Here is a 23,873-nt window from a genome sequence, read left to right as displayed (position 1 = left end):
CCCCGTCATCCCATTAGCATCCCTGACTAAGCTTCCAGGATGATTCTCAAATCTTCTGACATCTCCCCACAACATCACTTCAGGCAGATCTCACTTGATCTGCACCCCAGTCACTCCACGATGACTCTGCTCCAGCGGGGCTGTGGAAAAGACCACCCTGCCTCGCTTCCGCCCGGGCAGTAATTAGTAGGTATAAGTCGGCTGCTTCCGCGGCCTGTTTAGAGAAAATTCAGTTCTGTATTTGGAAAACGTTGTGATCCTAATCACTATGAGGAGGAACCATTATCCACTTACTGGGTACCGAGTCTTCGGTAATTGCTTATTGAAAACGCGTCGATAGTGAGGGCGTTCAGAATTATTGCTGGGTACAAGATATATTTTTCAAAACACTGGAGCCAAACGTAGAGTCTTTCAAACCACATTAATTGGGCGACATCTGAAAGAAATACAAAAGACCCCACTTAGCACGCGGCCACTGATCAGAGTACTTTGCCTTAAGTACAGATAACAGCCAGCAGAACCCCCCTTTGACTCAATGCTGCTGATTGACGACGCTGGGCACGAGACGCGGCGGCCAATTTTCTCTCCCGGCAGCGGCTCTCCGCTTGGCTCCCGCCTAGTTCATAAATGATAATATACTGTGACATAGGTCAGCACTCCAGGTCTTCAAGTCGACTGCCTTCTTCAAATACCGTTTGCGGGAGCCCGAGAAGCCAGCCGCCGTAGAATTCAGCCATCTCAGTAAGGAAGGGGGTGGGGAAAACGCAGGGTGAGGGATTAAAAACCATCCCCGGGCTCCCATTATGCCTCAGGTGACTTCTGAGGCTGGGGGGCTTTCTGGGCTTTTCTCTCTCTCTCTCTCTCTCTCTCTCTCTCTCTCTCTCTCTCTCTCTCTCTCTCTCTCTCTTTTTAACCTTTAAATCCATAGTCAAAGCCCTGAGCAGCATATACAAATAAGAGAAAGCTAATCACCCCCAAGCCCTGTTGCTGGGAACCGTAACATTTCTGAGTCTTCTCAACATCTACTAAGGTTTTAAGTCAGGCCTTTCTGGGGGTGCATTCCATCTCTGCCCACAGCTGGTACGTGACCAGGAAATCTGCCTGATCCTGTTTTCTGTATCCCTCCCATCCTTTGAGACTGCCATCAGGGAGGGACCCTCTGCCCTGCTCTCCTGGTGGGCGGTGGGATAACAGGACACAGCCTTGCAGCCCCGGCCATTTCTCCCCAGCCTCCCCTCAGGGAGGAGCTCTGTGAACCATGTATTTAGGGGAGGGGAGGCTGCCTCCCAGCCTCAGGGTCCCGAGCCAGAGCCTGGAGCCCCTCTGCTCCGTCTTGAGGAGAGCATAGCAGGATCCCAGGGTGGCCCATCCCACTCTCAGCCACACGCTCTCCATCTGCCTGAAACCAGGAGGCTGGAGGGTCCGGATCTGGCTGCAGACAGCCACCCCGGAGCTGCCTGGTCTCGCCTGTCCACCCCGTAGCACATCCTCTGATTATCCACGGCAGAAAAGTGTGTCCCAAAGATACACAATAACCAAGAGAAGGCAGCTACATCATTTTCCCATAGTTTTCCATGGTTCTTGGGTTGAACCAAGACAACACAGTACCGTGGAGCCGGCACCCGCACAGAGCAGGCTGGCCCCTCCTGGTCTCTCTTTTCCTGGATTGGGGACAATCTGCCTATTTCCAAGCGACTCTGCTGTGGCTTTAAGTAAGGGACCCCAGGAAGCCACACGAGCATGTAGGGAGCCACGTGAGGGCTGGAAACTGGTACCTCACTCTTTAGACGGCTAGTTTTTCTATATAAGAAGGTATTATCTGTGTGACTCAAAACTACTTTTATTCGATTAAACATATGAAGACAGGCGTGGCACTCAGAAGTCTCGCTTGAAAAGAATTCATTGGAATGGGGCAGGAGCCACCGGTGAGACTGGACAGCGTTTCTGGTTTTTGTAACACAGAGAGTAAAAAACACCCTGAGAACTAACACCCAGCGACTGGCCCAATAAACAGAAGCGATGCGAGGGATTACCAAACACTGAAACCAAAAAGGAGAAATTTTAGGGACCGATGACAGGAGGAAGTAGAGCTGGAGGAAGATTAAGGCCAAAGAGTAAGGATGGTAGGCGGGAATTTGATGTTACCAGTTCTTTTTTTGTGGTACTGGGTCTTGAACCCAGGGGCATTCTACCTCCGGGCTTCACCCCCAGCCCGTCTTATTTTTTTTTTTTTTTATTCGAAACAGGATCTTGCTAGGTTTACTGGAAATCTTGCTAAGTTGCTGAGGCTGGTTTCAAACCTGCCATCCTCCTGTCTCGGCCTCCCGGGTACTGGGATTACAGGTGTGCACCAGCAGGTCTGGCTAACTTGAAGGGGTTGTTAGTGGGCAGTGCATCATATTTTTAGAACATATTTGGAAATACACTCTCTCATCATGAATGAGTTTTATCCGTAATCGAGGCAGATGAGGCACGCCATACATTTTATGTATAGAGCTGAGGCCTTTACCATTTGGAAGAGCATATAAAAACTAAGAACAGCAGACCTTCAAGACCTGCCTCATTTCCCGCTAGGCAAGCATCCGACTGTGACCCCGACTTCCTGGCAGAAACGGGATCCCCCAGGTACGGCTCCCTCCCATCCCGAGTGGCAAACACGCCCGCAGTCTCCCCGCCTGCTCACTCCTCCCGAGGCCGCCGAGACACTGGTGCTGGGGTCCCAGCTCTTCCCATCTTTCCCCACGGACTCTCACTGACCGCGCGTCTCCTCCAAGCGCTCCTGCTGCACAGCTGCGCTTCCCGAGAAGTTTATCAGTCTCCCTGCCCTCCTCCTACTTACTGCAGACATATTTGCGCCTGGGCGTCTGCAGCTCCACTGCCCAGGACTGCACCTGGCAAGGCCCCTGGTGACCCTGCTCAGTCTAGACGCTGGTCGCCAAGACCCTCCTTATGACTCTAAATTCTATAGAGTGCCAAAGTTGGGGATACCACCCCTGGGGGCATACTGGATGGAACTATCTAGGAGGGTACAATTAGAGGGTGTTGAATAAAACTAAGGGGGATGCCGGGCGTGGTGGGCATGCTTGTCATCCCAGCATTCAGGAGGCTGAGACTGGAGGATCGTGGCTTGTGGCCAGCCTCAGCAACTTAGTGAGGCCCTCCGCAACTCAGTGAGCCCCTGTTTCAAAATAAAGAATTAAAAATAGGGCTGGGGGTGTAGCTCTGAGGTAGAATGCCCCTGGGTTCTATCCCCAGTACCGCAAAAAAGGGGGGGATGGGTGCAGAATGGCCAGGGTGGGTACTGAGTAATTTCTTTTTTTTTAAAGAGAGCAATCAGCTAATAAGTTAAGAAATCCATGCCCCACATGATTTGGCGCCTGGTTATCTGGCTGTCTTATTTCCAACGACTTTCTCTGTTCCTCCTTCTCGTCCACGAAGCGTGCAAAGTTGGCTGTATCTCGGGGGCCTTGCAGCTGCTCTTGGCTCCCGGAAGCGCCTTCCCGCCTATTCCCAAGGCTCCCTCCTTCACTGGCTCGGTGAGTCTCCATCCGAGTCCCGAGTCTCGCAGCCCTGTGTGCCCCGGCTGCCCTTCCCAAACAGCCCCCTCTGTTCTCTATGTCTTTACCTCAACTTTTTTCTTCCTAACACGCATCCGTCTCTGACATCGTCTTTGTTGACTGATTTGTGCTTTTCTTTGCTGTCTCCTCTGCCAACCGGAGCCCAAGCTCCATTCCGACAGGGCCTTGAGCCCTAACTCCAGACACAGAAACACCCTCCAAGCGCCCCCACCTACTTATAGTCCCTCTTCCCCAGATACCTGCCCAGCCCCCAAAGCCCTTGTTTATATTTGCCTGATTTTCTGTCTTTTGCTTAACATTCCATGTGAGATTCAGCCACCATTTTCTAGGTAGATGCAACTCATTCATTCTCATTGGTGTGCAAGAATGTATGATGTGGATGTGCATATATTTTATGTGTTTATTTATATATTTTACGTTTGTTATCCGTGTGGATATGCACGGTGTGTTTTTTGAGGGCACTGTCATAGACTCTGAGTGAGGATGTGGTGTAGGTTACTATGCAGGTGTGATTTAGTCAGCATCCTCACCCACTGCTGCATCCCGGAATACCTGACGACCACAACTTAGAGGGAAAAAGATTGATTCGCTCACAGTTCTGGAGTTTTCAGACCATGTTAGGTCAGACCACATCTGCAGAGTTCAGGGCATGGCAGCCAGGGGAGGGGCAAGAAACGTACAATCTGCAAGGCCGCACCTCAGGTGGCCTCTCTCCTCTAGCCATACCTGACCTGCCTTTGTTAGCACCCAGGACATCCATTAATGCACCAGTGCATTCATCCATCCATGGGACCCAAACCCTAATGGTTCGACTATTTCGTCTCTGAACATGTTTGTATCCCCCCTACGTGAGCTCTTCCAGAGGGCATTCTTTATCCAAGCCGTGACAGAGGGCTACCAAGAACATTTCTGTCCTGTCTTTTGGTAAACACACGTGTTCGTTTCTGAGGAGCAGAACGGTGAAGGCATTAGATGTGCCTAGAGTAGGCTTCAGTAGACATTGCCGAGTGACTTTCCAGCCTGGCTGTGCCAGTCTACACTCCCACGAGCAGTGTGAGATCTTCTTGTTTGTTCCACATTTTTGCCGAGATGTTTCCTCTCTTCTTCGTGTGAGCCAACCCCGTGGGTGTTGAGTGGTATCTATATTATAGGATTATTTGACACCTCCTTGGTGACTAATGCAGTGGAGTGCCTTTGCAGATGTTTACCAACCATCTGGATGCATGCTTCTGGGTTATTTTTCCTACTGGATTGTATGTCTTTCCCTTACTGATCTTTAAGACATTTTTTAAACATCTTGTGTTTGATGTTTAAGTTCTTGAAAGCATTCCTCTGATGGTTTGCTTTTAACCCAGTAGAGTCTTTAGTAGGAAAGGAATACATAATACTAACATGTTCCCACTTCTTGTTATTTTTCTCTTTAGAGCCTTTGATATCGTGTTTAAGAGGGAAAGAGCATGGCCATGTTCTCTGCTAAGACTTTCTTTATCTTTCATATTTAGCTCTGCAAACTCTTTGGATTCTGGTGTAACAGGAGATGAGAGTCAAGACCCATGTTCTCATCTTGGTATCTGATTACGACTACTTATCAAAAACACCTTCTATCTCCCCTGCATGGCCCAGAGTCGCAATGCGATATGTGCTTCCGTATTTCTGAGGGCTTTCCTGAAATGCCAGCTCTACATTTTCCTGCAAGTCTTTCTAGGATCTGGCATCATGCCTCCTGAAGATATCAGGACCCTTGCTCTGCTTCCAGGATGGTCACTGCTAGAGGCTGCCAAGGACGAGCACTGAAATGCTCATCCTGTGAGAACCCGTCTTGGTCCCGGTGCTCTCGAGAACTGACATCTCAAGTTGATAGAACAAAGAAGTGACTTTTAGTTGGCTTGATGGTCATCTTTGAATCCTTTATGCACAATTCACCTCCTTTGTGCCTGTCTCTGGGCAGACCCCCACCTCTGATGGACCCCTGATGCTTCCAGCCATGTCAATGAGCCCATCAGGCGTCTGGCAGGCACTGAGCCAGGCCTTCTGAACACGGACTTCTCATTTCACGGCAGAGGATGCTCTTCCTTTGCACTGTCTCTCTACAAGGTGAATTCTCTAATTTTCTTTTCCTTCCTTCCTTCCTTCCTTCCTTTCTTTTTCTTTTTTCTTTTTTTTTCGCGGTACTGGGAGTGAAACTCAGGGGCATTCTACCTCCAAGTTATGCCCCTAGCCTTATTTTTTATTCCTTACTTTGAAACAGGCTCTCACTGAGTTAAAAAGGGCCTCACTAAGTAGCTAAGGCTGTCCTCGAACCACGATCCTCCTGTCTCAGCCTCCCAGATGCTGGGATTACAAGGGTGCGCCACCACGCCCGACTAAATTCTCTAATTTTAGTAGCCGTCAGTGCACAGAGTGGAATCCTTGTTCACTTAAATATTAATCTTCCTCTAGGTTTTGATGTCAAGGTAGGTACCAGGTCTTACTTGAGTTAGTGCTACACTGTCTAGCAAGATGTCTGGCCTGGGCTTGGGTTCAGTAAATGTGACTCACTGTCTTCTTGTCAGTGGTTGGAGAAATCCTGGGTACTTAGACTAGAGACAAAGCAGCCCCTTCGAATCGCTCTTGCGATTACAAAACAAAGAGCTCTCCAGCTCTGTCCTAGTAAACAGCATCTCCTATTTCAATCTTCCACAAGGCACAATCAGCTCCAGTTAGGTTTCTTTCTGTACAAAATGACTTTTCTCTGATTTCTCAGTTTACAGGAGATCAACGGTGTCAGATCGAGACCAGCACATCAGGTGCAATTCAGCCTGCTTACAAAAACACGCTTACAAAATTCCATCAACTTTTGTCACCCATTCAGAGAAACATGACAACCTTAGCTAGATTCCTGCACTAAAAAAAGAGTAAATGAAGAGAAATGTAAGCCCATCTATCTCGTCTGCAGAGCTGTTAGAAAAACGTTTGCATTAAAGGGAACCTTGGAGAAGCTCATCACCGGGAACACCCAGGAACCATCTGGCGGGGGGCTGCACGTCAGATTTTCAGAGGTTGTCATATTTACTTTGAGGGAATGATATTTTCCAGCGGGTGGAGATAAGACTGATCTGCACGGGGAAGGGGGGTTACATAATCCCTTTGCGGGCTAGGCGGATTCTCTGCAGATCACAATAACAAAAGCAGTCTTTTCATAAGAATTTCAGTTTACTCATCCCAGAAACATAAAAAGCAATGAAATTCAATTAAAATGGAAACAATATATGAGCTCCGAACTCACCGTCCAAGCCTTTCCAAATATTTGAGAGAGAAATTACCTATTCAGTGAGACTTCAACTGTCTGAGCTACCTGGGGAGGGAGGGAGGGAGAGAGGAGAGAGGAGAGAGGAGAGAGGAGAGAGGAGAGAGAGAGAGAGAGAGAGAGAGAGAGAGAGAGAGAGAGAGAGAATGCATGCACACAGGAGATGAAGACAAGGCTGCAAGTTGACTTGGTACAGAGTGCTACTGAGCCATCCGGCTCAGCAACGGGGTGCATGCAGGTGCTGCGGCCAACACAGCCGGTGTGCTGGTGGAGGAGGGCCGAGCCTGGCTCCTTGGAGATGGTCATAGTCCCCAGTTAGAAGCAAAGCCAAGTAAAAGCTAGAGCAGAGGAACTCTGCTCGGTTTTTGTTGTTGTTGTTTGTTTGTTTGTTTGTTTGATGGTACTGGGGTTCCTGGAAACCCTTCTCCGGGCTACACCCCCAGACCTATTTTTATATTTTTATTTGTAAACAGGGTCTCTTAAGCCAGCGTGACTGGCTTCGAACCTGCACGATCCTCCTGTCTCCACCTCCCAAGAGCGGGGATTACAAGCGTGCGCCACCACGCCTGGCCCAAGCAACTCTGTTCTGGAAGAGAAAGAACTAAAGGAGTGCCGGTTAGCATTATTGAAGCTACAATTTAAAAGAATGACCATGTAACTTAGAGGAAAGGAGATTTATCTTCTTACAATTTGGGGCTCAGTCCATGTGAGCCTGGGAACCACAGATCTCAGGGCATGGCGGTGGGAGGTGGACAGAAGGAGGGCACACGAGCTGTGCTCCTCACATCATGGAGGCCAGAAGCAAGAGAGAGAGCATGGGAGGAACCATGTATAATCCCAAGACCACCGCTTCCCCAGAGACCCAGCTCCAGCCATGCCCATCCTGCCTACAGGTACCACCCAGGTAAGTCTATTACAATGGGTTTATCCACTGTTGGGATCATAATCCACATGACTTGATACCAACTCCAAACACCAAATTATGAGCTCCTCAAGGGGCCATATTTTTTACCATATAATTTTACCATATATTTTACCATAATAGAAGGAAAAGCCAGTTCATTCTATAGTTAATGACAAAAACCATCACTTTTTATGGAACCCTTATACACACACACACACACACACACACACACACACACACACACAGTAAGAAATAGACGGAGCTGCCTAATTCAGCTCTAGTTCACAACTTGGGTGCTACAAGGAAATGATGTGATTGCCTCTGATGTCTGAGCACAGCATAGAAGCCCCCATACCCTCTATCAACAAATTCTGAGCCTCTCAGTGAGATGCCCAGGGAAGGCAGGCAGGGAATGGACCCATACTGCGCTCTCCAGCAAGGGCAGCTGTGAATGCAGGGTGTAAAGTAAAAAATCCTGTTCAAGCCAGGCGTGGTGGCGCAAGCTTGTAATCCCCGCGCTTGGGAGGCGGAGACAGGAGGATCACGTAGGTTCGAAGCCAGCCACGTGCGCTGGCTTAGGAGACTCTGTTTCCAAATATAAAGAAAAATAGGTCTGGGAGTGTAGCCCAGAGGTAGAAGGGTTTCCAGGAACCCCAGTACCACCAAAAAAAAAAAAAAAAAAAAAAAAATCCTGTTCAAGAGGGATCTGTCCCAAGGCAGGGTTCCCAGCATCTAGCTGAAACTGGAAACTACAAATACCAGAATAACGAAGACACAGTCCAGAGATCACCCACTCCCAACCTCCGAGGCGGGGTTCTGTTAGCCTTGCTTGTTAACAGAAAATGCACTCCACTTTAATTCTTACTTGTCTAAGAATCCTTCTGCCGCCACTGGTAACTTATTCTAATGAAATGGTTCAGTCTCGAGATAAAGAATGCATCAAACCGATAAGTGGTCCCCATGCTGGATACCGGCAGGGGGACGAATGCAAAGGTGAATCGTATTGGAAGAGAACAGTAATACCAAGGCATATGTTCAGAACCATGGATTCTCAAAGCTCGGACTCCATTCTTTCTAAGGGGCAATGTGGAAAGCTAACCAAAAGGAAAGCTTGCGAATGCACTAACAGGACAAAAGTTCTCCAGTCCCCAAACCCAGTCCCCAAACCGTCTGCCCCCTATAGAATCCTAACCTCCACTCTGTTCTTAGTGGCAACACAGTTCCCAATTGCCAAGTTATGGGACAACCTAGGTGTCCGTCAACAAAAGAATGGGTAAGAGAATGCCGTGCGTGCACAACGAAATCCACCCAGCCACAAGGGAGAACAAAATTATATCGCTTGCAGGAAAATGGGCAGAGCCGGAGAACATTGTGCTAAGTGAGATCAGCCAGTGTCAGCAAGCCCAGGCGGCATGCTTCCTCTCATACGCGGAAGCTGGAGAGGAAATGGAAAGCAAAGGGGGTTTCAGACAAATGAGGAGAGAGACCAGTAGAAGAGTGGTAGAGGGGAATTTGGGGGAGGGGAGGGGAGGGGAAAAAGGAAAACTGAGGCAATAAACGCGTCAAATAGCGTTATGTTTGTATGTGAAGTATGGCTCCCAATCCCACTAACACGCTCGGGGTGGGCGAGGGCGGAGGCCGGGTCAGAGGCGTGCGCTCCGACTGACGCGTGCGCGTAGAACCCTATCGCTCTGAATCTCGCTATGCTGTGTAATTACAGCGCTCTCAGAAGGCTATCTTAAAACGCCCCCCGATTGTCTCAGTAGTCATACAAAGTATAGTTAAAAAGAAAACCTTTGCAGTGATATTTTACAGCTACCTTTCTGTTAATATCCTGACTATGCAAAGCAGCCATAAGAAGACAATACTTTAGCATTATTAGTTCTTTTCCCCAGAATATTAGGCCCCTGAGAAAAAAGAACGGTAACTAATGGCGCCATTTACAAGTTTATCGACGACTGAAGGCTTTAAATTTTCTTAAAGAGTTTTCAGGTTGCGTTTTATGTAGATGCTTACACTACTGAAAGAGGTCCTTCTCGGTAATTAAAAGTAAATCAACAATCCTTAGGATGGCTTTTGTTTTAGGAAGACAACCTTCGATTCAAATCTTGAGTTAAGCTGCAAGGCTGTAGGGCTTCCTGATATGTGGGGACCAGACACATTTCAGGATTAGTGCAGCTCAGACCCAGCAACCCCGTCACCCTGTGCATCCGTAGCACAGAGAACCTGCAGGCCGGAATGGGCGCGTCGGGCGGCTAGCAGGCTGCTGGCTCGGGCAGCTGCCTCCCTCTGAGCACAGCTCACTCTTGTCTTTTCCCTCAGCCCAGGTTCAGACTGCAAAGTCTCTGGCACTAACAGGTATATGGGTCACTTTATTTTCTAGAAATGGGCTTTGCAAAACCAGTAGCATGTATTGAGGGTAATCACTGTTGAATGTCCAGGAAATCACGTGACCCTGTTGCTTGGCACCCTTGAACTCTTCTCAGGGTAAACCCAAGGCCCAAGATCTAGACCTTCCTTTTCCCAAATAAGCAAATATGGGGATGCTTGTGTCTTCTTCCCTGTCTGGAAGCCACTTCCTCCCCTTTGAGAGATGACTGCCTGCTTTCCCTTCATGCCTCAAGTTAAATGTCTCTTCCTTGAATACCTTCTCTTCTCCTCATTGCTAAATTAGGGTTTCCTGATCCTCCCACCCCCACCCTGTCTTTCCTCCATGGTACCCAAAACACAGCACCTGCATAGTAAGCTGCATGGTACAGGTCAGCCAGGTCCTCCTCCGCCTTGTTCCCAGTGAGCAGGACGGCCCACATCTGCCTAGAGAGCTGATGCTTGAGGGCCGCACTGGAGGACTGCCCTAGAACAGGTCCTGGCAGGTGTTTCCTGCAGTGGGCCTACCTGCCCAGCATGGATAACCAGAGAGTCCTGACTTTGTAAGAGCCATGCCTTCTGTCCCCTGGAACTCCACACAGGCCTGCCACGTGGTGGGTATTCCACAAATATTTTGGAATGTGCTAATAAACCTGGTCGGGTTCAACATCATGGCAAACTTCCCAAAGACATACAAGGTGGTGAAGAGCAACTTTATGGAATCAGGACACTAAAGTCGAGGTCAAAATCTTCCTGGTTCCTTCAGTGACCTTTACTCTGGGGCCATGCTTAGAAAATTCCTTTTCTCTTCCTCGATGAAGATGATATAACTGGACCAATTTCCTTCTTTTTTTTTTTTTCTGTAGGGCTTGTGGTTGTTTCTTTCTTCTTCCTTCGTCATTTATTTTTAAAACGTCTTAAATCTTTAATTCAGCTGGAACTTGGATTGAGACAGAGTCTAGCTCATTTCTTTTGCTGGTTCAGCCCATGTCCCTAAAACTATCCTACTGAGATTTATCAGTCACAGTGCCTCCAAGGGACAGACGTGCTGGGCATTACTTTCTTGTCTTTTTAATTTTTTATGCTTTTATTTGTACATTATAGCTCACATCCTAATGTCAGTCAAGTTGACAAGAACATACATGCACAGGCTCTTGGTGCCCCCCATTCTCCTCCCTCTAGATACGAGGTACCCAGTTTGACATTGGTATATATTCGCATGTATAAATAGTCTATTCATGAACCTAAGTCCTCCTCCACCCCGACCCTTATGTCTCCTCCCTGGCTCCCCTGAGGTTCCTCATCATCATCTGGAGTCTCTCTTGTATCCCAATGACTTTCTGTCCTGCACATATTAAAGAAAACATTTGACCCCTCACTCTCTATGATTGGCTAATCTCACTTAAGATGTTCTCCAGGCCCTTCCATTCTTTTGCAAATGATGTCATTTTATTTTTCTTTATTGCTGAGTAGAATTCCATTGTGTGCATTTCCCATAATTGTGCAATCCATTCATCTGTTGATGGAGACCTGGGTTGGTCCCATAGTTTGGCAATTGCGAATTGTGCTGCTATGAACGTGGGTATGCATATGTTACTGCAGTTTTCTGGTTTCAACCCCTTTAGAAAGATACACAGGAGTGGTATGGCCGGATCATATTGTGGATCGATTCCCAGTTTTCCAAGGACTCTCCACATTGATCTCCATAGCGGCTAAACTAGTTTTCAGTCTCACCAACAGTGTAGAAGAGTTCCTCTTTCCCCACATCCTCGCCAGCATCTGTTGTTGTTTGACTTCCTTATGACTGCCATTCTGATTGAGGTTAGAATCTCAACGTAGTTTTGATTTGTATCTCCCTGATTGATAATGATGTTGGACATTTTTTCGTGTATCTATTGGCCGTTTGTATCTCTTCTTTTGTGAAATGTCTATTCAAGTCAGTTGCCCATTTCTTGATACTTTCTTGTCTTGATGCAAAAGTCCTCCATTAGCGCCAACCCACAACACTTAAAAGTATAAAAGCAGTGAGCGTGGTGGCGCACACTTGTAATCTTAGTACTTGGGAGGCTGAGATAGGAGGATTGCAGATTTGTGGCCAGCCTTAGCTATTTAATGAGGTACTCCACAACTTAGTGAGATCTGTTTCAAAAGTAAAGAATAAAAAATAGGCCTGGGGGTGTAGCTTGGAGGTAGAATGCCCCTGGGTTGAATCCCCAGTACCAAAAAAAAAAAAAGTAAAAAATCTAATGAAATTGTTTATAAACTTTCACAGAAAGGTTAGGCTGACATTTTCCCAGGAAGGGAAGAGGAAGTTTCAAACGTCCTCTCTACAGTACGGAAACAGGTGTAAGTACGAGCACAGGTCAGCAGAAAGCCACAGGACACACAGAAGAAATGTACCTGAGAGGTGGAGATACGGCGGGCGGGAGGGCCTCGGTCTAGGCCAGCGCTAGTTTGTGGTAAGACATAGATTTAGTTATAAAGATAGCTGTAGATGACCCCAAGCTCAAGCTTCTTGCTTCAAAGCACCATCAACTACTTACCAATGCGACTGAAATATTTGACCCCAAACACCCCACAATTTCATCAATGCTCAGTCTCCCTGAAGGTCTACAGTGGAGAGGCAAGGTAACATCAATGGGGCAGACCCTGGGCCCCTCCTGGGCTCCGCTGTGGGGCCACTACCACACCTTTCGGGGCAGGCGCCTTTCTCCACAAGGTCACCTGTAGAGTGACCTCTGTAAATGGTTAGAGTAAGCCCTTGTAGATGGAGCCCAGGCTGTCCATCATCTTCCAGTTACTATACCACTGGAAATAATTTTCATTTAAGTAGCACTTGACATTGTAGAGAACAAGAAAAGATGTTTTATAAGGCTTGATCTACACGCTGAGCCCTCGTTCTGTGGCTGAGAAATGTTAAGTGCCCCTGAGAAGAGCAGTCTGAATTATAACCCTACAGTTCCATTCCCTAAGCTGGCAGCAAATTCTTCACCCGACAATCCAGTTTTCCTATCCAGGCTGACTGTAACGGATGCCTTAATCTCCTGTGCCTTCCTGAGATGTCGCAGGAGGACTCCATGCCTATACCGCATGGCAGCACCTGCCTTTTTGGTGATTTTTCATGATTTTCTTTTTTTTTCTTTTTTGGTGGTACTGGGATTCCTGGAAGCCCTTCTACCTCTGGGCTACACTCCCAGACCTACTTTATAGGGTTTTTTTGGGGGGTGGGGGGCAGGGTCTCTTAAGCCAGCATGGCTGGCTTCGAACCTGCGCGATCCTCCTGTCTCCGCCTCCCAAGCGCGGGGATTACAAGCGTGCGCCACCACGCCCGGCTTTTCATGTTTTCTGATTATTTTCCCTCCTTCCCCTTTAACACTCGAGTCCAGGGGAGTTGCTCACAACGACCCTGGCTGTGTCCACAACAGTGTTGACATGACGAGCACTAGACAGTTCCCAAGAAAAGCAAGGGGTTGCAGATCGCGCACCCAGTGGCGTGGTTGCGATGGGTGGTCCCTAATCAGATGTGTCTGAAGGCGCCAGGCGTCCTCCATTTACTCTAGCAGACAGCTGGGGAATGCAGAGGCCAGAGGAGGCCTCGCTCCTGAGATTTCATTTCCAGAGGAAATCTCCTTCCTATCTAAGGGCTCAAGCTGCTGTGATTATCAGGCTGTTGTACCCGCGGAACCATGACTCGATCCAGTCTAGACGCAGGTGTGGTCTAGACGGACAAAGCAACCCGACGGGAACACGAGGTCTGCACTACAGCTGCCGTCCAGTCTTCCACGGAGGATGGTGAGGTGGTGTGATAGTCCCGTCCCCGTCAACAGAGACTAGAAGCATACCCTTCAACCCTAACCGCATGGTCAACATTCCCTTAATACCAATAACCAATGAGTGCTTTTTATAAAAGGCAATTCCAATTCACCCACTTTACCTTTCTTTTTAGGGTGGCTTAAATTGCTGCGTTGAGGCTGGCCTTGAGCCCATGATCCCCCTGTCTCGGACTCCCAAGTACTGGGATTATGAGTATGGACCACTGTGCCCAACTCACATTCTTTCTTTCTTTCTTTCTTTCTTTCTTTCTTTCTTTCTTTCTTTCTTTCTTTCTTTCCTTCTTTCTTTCTTTCTTTCTTTCTTTCTTTCTTTCTTTCCTTCTTTCTTTCTTTCTTTCTTTTCTCTCTCTCCCCCCCCCCCCAGGGCTCTCTCTCTTTCTTTCTTGACCCAGGGGCATTCTACCTCTGAGCTATACTCCAAGCCCTATTGTTTATTCTTTATTTTGAAACAGGGTCTCACTGGGCTGCAAAGGGCCTTGCTAAGAACCTGAGGCTGGCCACGAACCGCGATCCTCCTATCTCAGTGTCCCAAGCACTGGGATGATGGGCACGGACCAGCACGCCCAGCTCGCACTCTCTTTTGAATTGTAGGGAATATACATGGTGTGCTGTGCGCACGGTACATTTCTGCACACGGTCCCGTGGCGTCCGGTGCGCCCACGCTGTGTGCGTGCCCTGGGCGAGGGTGCCCCCACCCTCCTTCCTCAGGGCGGCGCGCCTACCTCGTACTTCCCGCTGCTGGTACTCCTTGCTCCTGAGCACCGGGTGCGACACCCACATCCAGGGCTGGTGCTTGCGGAGCTGAGGCAGCAGGTGATGTGTGACGAGCCCCACGGCGCCCGCCAGGCCGAACAGCACCACGCCGAGAAAGGGCTGGAAGACAGGGCAGAGGCCCGTTAGTGGCCGGGGGTTAGCACGGCGCCAGGCCTTCCCGCCTCTCCCCGAAGAAGACACGGACGCTGTCTAGGGCTTCTTGGGCTTCTTCCTAGACCACAGAACTGTAGGAGAGGTGCTGAGAAGTGGGGAGCGGGCCTGCGGAAATACAGGGCCAGAGGAGGGGTGTCCACGGGAGCTCAGGCTTTGGGGTGGGAGGCACTGGGAACTGAATCCAGGGGCATTCTACCTCTGAGCTACGCCCCTGGCTATTTTATTTTATTCTTTTGAATCAGGGTCTTGCTAAGTTGCCGAGGGTCTCCTTAAGTGGCTGAGGCTGGCGGAGAATCTGCAATCCTCCTGTCTCAGTCTTCCAAGTACTGGGATTTCAGGTGTGGGCCGCCGCGCCCGGCTCCAAGGGAATAAATACATTTTCAACTTTTCTCATGAGGAGAGGTGAAGAATTGAGCGTTAGAATAGATTTCTCCTTCAGAAAGGTCATAAATGTCTAACATTCTTGTATTGATTGTCTGCAAGATTCCTAAGCCAGAAATACCATTCAGGGTCTCTACTTAGGTTTGGTACTGGGGAGTGAACCCAGGGGCATTCTACCTCTGAGCTATATCCCTAGTTCCTCCTCTGAGCTATATCCCTAGTTTTATTGTATTTATTTAAATTTTTAAAATAATAAAACTAAGTTGCTGAGCACCTCACTAAATTGCTGAGGCTGCCCTTAAAACTGTAATTCTCGGGTCTCAGCCTCCCAAGTACTGGGGTTACAGGTATGCACACCACACCTAGTTACACTTAGGTATAGGTGTACGTGCGTGCGTGCGTGTGTGTTTCTCATTAAAATCCCTGTTCTCAGGGCCCTTTGGCTCTGGGGCTCCCCCACCCAGTTCACCAGGTCTTTCCCACCTCGGCTCACAGAAGCCAGAGACCAGCCCGCATCCCTTCTGGTGCAAATCTGAGCTCTACAGGCTAAGTCTCTGCCCAGCCGGGGTGAGGCAGCCAGAGCATTGCTGTCCATCTGCCGGCTCGCCCTGGACACCTGTCCTCAGGGCAGAGCTCCCCCTCCACCTGCCCGTTGCCCTGCGCTCCCGCGGGCGCTCACTAGGAAGGAGGAACAGCCATCAAGAACGCCGAGCCACGTGGACACCTACTCGCAGTGACAGGAACACGGTGCTCGCGCTGACTGCGAAGGAGAGGACAGCCACCACGGAGCAGACAACAAGGTCTGAGCGCAGGACATCTTTCTGGAAGAGAAGACCGCCCGTGAGGGTCGCGCTCCCGGCCTCGCGCGCTCGGGGCTGTGCGAGCAGATGTCCCCCCCTCGCTGCACAGCCCTCTTGCAGCCGGTCCTCTACCTGGCTGGTCCCCGGAGTCACACCTGGACGGCAGGGCCACCAGCGCATTCGCCAGCCCCAGTGTAAGGCTGTCAGCCACAAACGCGGCCATGACGTGGGACTCCCGGAGAGCCCCAGGCAGGAGCCTCTGGGGTGGGGAGGGCGTGGGTTTCTGCACACCCACAGCCTGTTACAGGGAGCAGAGGCCTCCTCCACACCCTTGTACGCCAGAGGTGCCTTGGACCAGACGGGCCGTGCGTTTTCATTCCTCCCCGTCAGACAGAGAAAAGGCTGCTTCCAAATGAAAGACGCAGGAAGTACGCACGTATCTTGCATGCAGTGAAAGTGGGTTGCAAATGAGTTTCCCCCATGAAAACTGTGGTCTGAGCAGAGGGGGGGGAGTCAAGTTAGCTCTTAAACTGCCACTACTGTGTGCAGACGGAGCCCGGCCTGGTGGCCCCGGGAGGACACGCTGCTGGCCGGGAGGCCGGCAGTGGACAGACGCCGTGGGCTCTCTTCTTTCTGTGGAGACAGGTTATACCCCATCACTGACCCTCTTAGAGTACGGCACCGTTCCCTGGTTATCTCAAGCCATAAACACATTTGTACCTCTCTGTCTTATACTGAAAAGTACTTATGTCTCTTAAATAATTGTCCGGAGAACCGTCTGCCAGAACATTACACAAAAGACAGTTCTAATTCCTCTCACCCCTGCCCCCATACTTTTCTTTTTTGGCTTTTTAATGAAAAGGTGGCGTTTCTTGCAGGTCAGGACCACGGTCGGCTGCCTATAGTAGAAACTAGAAGAAGGTTAAAAGGAGCAATAGCAACCCCACCGCCTCCGGCGACGGCGCGCTCCCCAGGGCTGCAGAAAGTAACTCAATAGATCAGCCAAGGGGCACATGATCCATCTACCAATTACCTGATAAAGTTGTTTTGAATTTCCTCTCAAAGGCTGACCATTCACATGCAAGTACCGGATATGGGGAGGGTCAATGATTTAGATTCTATTCATTTTATTTATTCTTTGCAAGGGGAATCTGTTCTTAGTAAAGGTACTCTGACTTTGGAGTGTAGAAAATAACTGTTTTCTATTGTTATTGGTGTGTGTGTGTGTGTGTGTGTGTGTATGTGTTTTAATTCTGAATCTATAAAACGTTCATAGGTCAGGCCTGGTTGCACATGCTTGTAATCCCAGTACTTGGGAGGCTGAGATAGGAGGCTGGCCGGTTTGAGGACAGCTTCAGCAAGACTGAGACTCCACAACCTACTAAGACCTGTTTCCAAACAAAATATAAAAAGGGCTGTAGGTATAGCTAGGAGGTAGACCACCCCAGTATTCAATCTCCAGTACCAAAAAAGAAAAAGTTTGAAACCAGAGGTTTTCACCAATATTTTACTGCTGGTAATGGCCAGAAATCCAGGCATCACTTTGATGCTTCACACTTACTAGACATTTATGGTGTCTTAGTACGGTTTTATGCGGTTTGTTCTGTTTGGCTTTACCCATGTGCCTTCCTCTTGGCTTTTCCCTTTGCTCTTACCAATCAGACCTTCTGCCCCAGATTCCTTTCTGTTGAATAAGACCCTTCAGAACTAGATTCAGAGGGCGTCTCTCAGCGTCTGTTTGCCTGAAATATTTGTACTCTGTGCCATCCAGTTATGTGAGGTCGTGCTCAGATCCATGAAGGTTGAGCTCCCGAGGCCCCCTTGCTGCTGGGTGGGGCACTGCGGATGAGAGGTGACTTCCTTTGTATAGGGAGCCCCGGCTCTGCCATGTCCCGGCCTGGGGATGGGTGCGCTGACACAGGGCACCCGCACCCTGGCAGGCCTGGGCTTCCATTCCTGTTCTTGATGGTCCAAAGGCTAAAAGCCAAGGCTCAAGAGCCCCTAGGAGCATCCCGGGGCGGATGCTCTGGGACGAGGATCACTTCCTGCCCCTACCCCACCTCCAGGTCCCTGGCTTTTGTTCAAATTCCCACCCTATGATTTTGTCAACTACTTGTTACTTAAGAAAGATTTTTAAATATATCTTTCCAGAACGCTTTCTTTTTAAGTCACCTGAGTTTGGTTATGATAATTTAGCTGCAATAACACCAGAAATGGAAAGGTCCCACCGTTTTCTCCTCTGTCTCCTTTTGGCTGAAGCTTTTCAATTTCTCCCTGACTTACATCAGCGTCTGGTGAGAGGTCAGCATATAAAGCTCTTTTCAGAACTGGGCATGATGGCCCATGCCTGTAACCTCAGTGCTGGGGAAGCTGAGACAGGAGGATCCCAGGCTTAAGGCCAGCCTCGGCAAGTGAGACTCATCAACCTCGCAAGACCCTGTCTCCAAATAAAAATAAAATAGGGCTGGGGGTGGGGGGTAGCTCAGAGTTAGAATGCTCCCGAGTTCAGTCCCCAGCATCACAAAAATAAATAAACACAATAAAGTTCTTTTTTTGTCGCCCGCTGCTCAGCGCCATCTATTAACTCATCATTCTTGTATTCTATGAACTTTTCATAGAATACATTCATGGGCGTCCTTTCTCGCCTTTCTGAGTTTTTCAGATCCACTCATTTCATCCCCTGATCGTGGCCGGGTCTCACATTTTTTCCGATTATTCGGGTTTTATAATATCCTCTTAAAGTGCTAGATTCCTCTGTTTTATTCTTCTCTTTCGAAGTTTTTGCTTTAAAGCAACTGCTATTCCTTTAACTAAACCTTGGAATCATTTCCCAATACCATGAATGTGTAAGAACCTTAGAACTGTTTTGAACAACAAGAAACCTACACCTTTATTTACAAAGAGCTGGCGTTTTGTAAATCTCAGTCTCCCCACCCAGCTCAGGTCAGGACTGGTGGGGAACCTCATTTGCATTTTAATAGACTGCTGCGGCTTCCGTGTGACGGGCAGGCGCGTGAGAACCATCCCATTAGCAATGCACACAGTTTGTTATACTGCACATTATGTTTTCATTATATTTCCTAAGGTTATTTCTGGTATATTAACCTGCTCTTGCTTTTCTACGTTTCTTTTGATGATATTTATGAATCTTCCTATGACTTGTAGTGGATTTTAATAAGCTTCCTTCTCTCTCTCCCCACCTATCTGTACATATATTGATATTACACATATTTTTTCTCTTTCAGGCCTTATACTGGCCAAAACCTCTAAAATAATGTTCAGTAATATTAATGATTTGCTCTTTTGTTCTTTATTTTAATGGTATGTCAGTGAACGTTAGCCGGGAAATATATTCCTAGTATATTTAAGGTTTTAAATTCATTGTGACATCTTCTTGGTCTTTTTTTTGGGGGGGGTGGGCATACTAGGTAATCGAACCCAGCATCTGCCCTGGAGATGTTCTGGAGCCCCGCACCCGCCAGGCAGTGAGTGGCCGAGGCGAGTGTTTCACCCTACTCAGTCCTTCCCAGCCCGTCTAGCTAGAGCCCGGGGAGCCCAAGCGAAGAGCCCCTATAACACGCCACACAGCACAAAGGTCTTACCACCGACTCCTTCATCTTCTGGGGCAGCGGGTCTGTGGCTGACTCTTCCAGGTTTTGATGTAAAAACTTAGGGAAAAGTCTGCATTGAATAAAGGACCTAAGGGCAGAAAAGCACACAGGTTTTACTTTCTAAAACGGATCCTGGACAAGGGGCTAAACAAATTCTCCCTATACTTCACCCCTACGAGGGACAGAAGCAAGTGGTGTCTCCGTCACAAAACCGATGATAAGTAGGGTTCTGGGGCACACGTCTGCAGTCCAGTAGTTAGGAAGGTCGCAGGTTCAAGGCCAGCCTCAGCAACTTAAAGAGGCCTTCAGCAACTTAGTGTGGCCCTGTCTCAAACATTAAATGAATGAATGAATGAATGAATGAATGAATGAATAAATAAAAAGGGCTGAAGATGTAGCTTAGAGGTAGACTACCCTTGGGTTCAACCCCTGGTACCAAAACAAAACAAAACAAGATTAATAAGAGGTGCACACCCAGCGATTTTGACTTGTACATGTCCCCTCCATGACAGCAGTCACGGGGAACACTGGCACCCCAACTGGCAAGAGAAAGGAATCTTCCATTTCTGCCAGGTTCTGAGGTTTCCTCTTCACACACATACAAAAGAAAAGCCAGAAAAGTCGACATTCCAATCACACATTTGACACCAGAAGGCACGCAGCCGCGTCACGCTTGGTGGCCCCATTTCTCCTTGTCTTTCCTTGGGACGCACCTCGCAGCCCACGAGCGTGCTGTCTCAAGCCCCCAGTCAGTGTAAGTCTGGACAACTCCATGCAATGCTGCCGTCAATATCTGAAGCTTGCTTTGGGCACCCCAGGAGGGGATGTGTGTATACTTCCAAGTGGATTCAGAGTGTATTAAATACATTCAGAGACTCTGACACAACCCCACCTGAAAGCCAAATACTTAGGCCAGACAAAAGTCAACAGACAAAGGAAAAAACCTCCTCTCAGGGGCCTGCCTGGTGTCCGCTGGGCGATGCCGCTCAGTGACCCGGGAGGGCACTTGCGCCGGGCTCCTCCTCCGCTCACCCCGGGAGGCGCGTGGCCATGCTGGCCATCTGGTCCTGCCAGGGCGCATTTGCTCCAGAGCTGAAGCAGACAGGACGCGCTGGCGGGAGCGCGTCCCGAGCTTCATCGTCTCTAGCCAGCCCTGCCTCCCTCCCGCCTCTGTCCAGCGAGCAGCGGCTCATACCATAGCAAGCATCAGACAGTGACCACCGAGTCCCCTCCTGCGGCCAGCCCTGGGCTGCGGGAGCAGAGGGAGCCCTTACTCACAGGAGCACGGTGGGGTCGCTGCTCTGTCGGCTCAGGTGGTAGGAAAGCGCAACCAGGAGGCCACAGAAGGCAGAAAACAGCGCCGGGATGTGCTGCGTGCTCCAGGGCTCCTGAGGGAGAGACAGTGGGCAGACAGCTGAGCCTCGCGCGGCCGCGCACCTGCCACTCCTGCAGCGCGCTGGGAGAAAAGCGCCCACCTCGCCTCTCCCGCGGCCAGCAGAGCCCGGTATGGATGGTGAACACATAATCCAGCCACACAGCCACCCAGCACGTTAGCAAGTGCTCCGGCTCCCGTGACTGTATGTGACGTGCTTTACGGGCCGGAGGCACGGTGGCTTTGTCCCTACCAGCATCACCCCAACATGGCAATAGACACTCTGTACCACACGTCAGCATCACTCGGTAGGTAAGAAACACATCAGGCTAGCACGTTCCGTGTCAGCTCCACGCCATGGGGTGTGTCCGCTGTCATATAATCGTATGGGACCCCGTGGCAATATGGAGTCCACTAGCCAAAAGTCATAGGGAGAGAGAGATAGAGCTTTCCTTATTAAAAAAGGAAAACTAGCCGGGTGTGGTAGCGCATGCTTGTAATCCCCGCGCTTGGGAGGCGGAGACAGGAGGATCGCGCAGGTTCAAAGCCAGCCGCACTGGCTTAAGAGACCCTGTTTCCAAATAAAAATATAAAAATAGGTCTGGGAGTGTAGCCCGGAGGTAGAAGGGCTTCCAGGAACCCCAGTACCACCAAAAAAAAAAAAAAAAGGAAAACTCACCACAAAGCCCTGTGGCAAGGGTTCCCAGCAGCAGCGTATATTCTTGTCTTTACTGTGTTTTTTGTTTTGTTTTGTTTTTTGTGGTGCTGAGGATGGGACCCAAGGCATTCTACCTTCAAGCGATAACCCCAGCCTGGTTTTTTATTCTTTATTTTGAAACAGGGTCTCACTGAGCTGCAGAGGGCCTCACTAAGTAGCTGAGGTTGTCCTCAAACCACGATCCTCCTGTCTCAGCCTCTCAAATGCTGGGATTACAGCGTGCACCACCACGCCTGGTTCTTTACCGTGTTTGTAGGCTGCATCAGAAGGCACGTCCAAGCACTGGCCCGTGCTGTCCAGGTTCATAACATTCACAAAACAACAGAGTCCCCTGAGGAGGTATTTCCCAGACCAGGGCCCCTTCGTTGAAGCACGGGTGACTGTATCCCTACACACATGGTGTTGTGATTAACTTCTGACCCTCCACTGGCCGACCGCGTCCACTCAGGTGACATGTCTCTCTCCCTGGTGTGTTCCCAGCACCTGGTGCATAGCCCAGGCCAGGCAAGGCCTTTCATAAAGACGGCCGGCACCAGGGCACTGAGGGTAAGCAAACATCGCATGGGCACCGAGGAGGGGCAGCAGAAGGAAGAGACGGGTCTATTCAAGGATCTCCAAGTATAGGGCTGGGGGTGTAGCGCCATGACAGAATGCTCCTGCATTCAATCCGCAGCACCAGTGATGGACTGACCAAACACATAAATAAATATAAATACGCTTTTATATTTGAAACAATATGTATTAGTCTTGAATTCTTTCATATGCTTATTACTTATTTATTATATTCACACACATGGACCCAGACACGGACACACAAATACATAAATATTTTGAGGGAGATGGGGTTTCCAGTGATCTATCACTCACAGATAATGAAACACTCATCCCCTGACGGCTGGCTTCAACGCGAACATCCCTAATTGCTTTGAGATGCGTCTCGCGGGCCCCTAAATCGGGAAGGACACGGATTGATGAGAGCTGGCTTCACAAAGCTCCCACAGGTTTTGAGATATTTTTACGAGGTAGAAGTAAAACTGTCTCATGGTCCCGTAATTCGGTGGTAGATTTGATGTGCGCCGGGGAATCGTTTGGAGAGGAGCGCACACGCAGGGCAGACGGCTCTGCGGGGGAGCACACTCAGTGGAGTCCTCCCCTGAAGCGCAGCCCTTCCCTGGAAGTCCTAGACATCTCTCCGGGCAGACTCGGCCTGGTTAAGTGAATCTAAACGGGTCACATTTTCTCTCCTCCATGCCTTTCGTTTCAGATTTGAGCACTTTCTTTTTAAAGACAGAAATGCTTTTCCTTATCCTGTAAAGCCCGGGATATTTTCTGAGTGGCAGGTTTTCATACATCCTGAAATGACAGCTGGACCGCGGTGCTCTGACTCTCGGGGGGGTCTGATTTCTAGGTCTTAAAGCCAGAGGTGCTCTGTGCCTGTGTGAGCCCAGGAACTCTGAGGCGGGTGTGCCATCCGTCCTGCCATGGTCCGCAGGTGTGAGCCTGCGTGGACAGGTTCCACGCTCCGAGCTGCCCGCACCGGCGCGGACACAGCGGCACCTGTGGGTACTGGCCCTTGCAGGCCCGGAGCACCGCGGCCAGCTCTCAGCGGGAAGTCAGGACGTGTCCAGTCAACAAACAATGGACTGCCAAATGTGACACGCCCGATTCCGCGGTGGGCGCACAGTGGACACTCCGGATTTCAAACTGTCGGTTCATCTCGGTAAAAAAACACCATATGTTTATGAGTAAAGCCAATGTTTCACACTCGTAGGGATAGACGCTGGAGAAAGATGAGACTGTTAGCCAGCGAGACAGGATGACAGGCCCCATGTGTCCAACACACACACACACACACACACACACACACACACCATGCACTCTCTGGAAAACAATGACATCTTTTTTCCTTCCCAGCCTTCTTCCAAGTTACCGATGCCCCTTCTGTCCAAGAGTCTATACCACATCTTTTATGTGACACTCACTGACCACTCAGAGAAAATGGAGCAGAAGAAGCCGCAGGCTGTGACTTCAAGGTGATTGCAATAACAAAATGGCAGTCACCAAGGCTCCCCATCAACAGGCCCCGGAGCGGCCAC

The 23,873-nt window shown here is 49.4% G+C and overlaps 1 protein-coding gene across 1 annotated transcript in view; it reads right to left on the bottom strand.

The window, feature by feature from the left end:
• PCNX2 (pecanex 2) overlaps positions 1 to 23,873 on the bottom strand; it is a gene marked incomplete at both ends in the record, with an annotated part of 156,490 nt that overhangs the window by 68,957 nt on the left and 63,660 nt on the right. The window contains 5 exons of the mRNA XM_080717237.1: positions 295 to 436; positions 14,691 to 14,841; positions 16,005 to 16,097; positions 19,679 to 19,775; positions 20,966 to 21,075. Coding sequence (XP_080573363.1) covers positions 295 to 436; positions 14,691 to 14,841; positions 16,005 to 16,097; positions 19,679 to 19,775; positions 20,966 to 21,075 — 593 coding nt within the window. The remainder of the gene's footprint in view (positions 1 to 294; positions 437 to 14,690; positions 14,842 to 16,004; positions 16,098 to 19,678; positions 19,776 to 20,965; positions 21,076 to 23,873) is intronic.

Source organism: Muscardinus avellanarius (assembly GCF_963383645.1).
Source record: "Muscardinus avellanarius genome assembly, chromosome: 20".
In the NCBI taxonomy this organism is placed as follows: domain Eukaryota; kingdom Metazoa; phylum Chordata; class Mammalia; order Rodentia; family Gliridae; genus Muscardinus; species Muscardinus avellanarius.
This window is presented reverse-complemented; position numbering and strand designations above follow the sequence as displayed.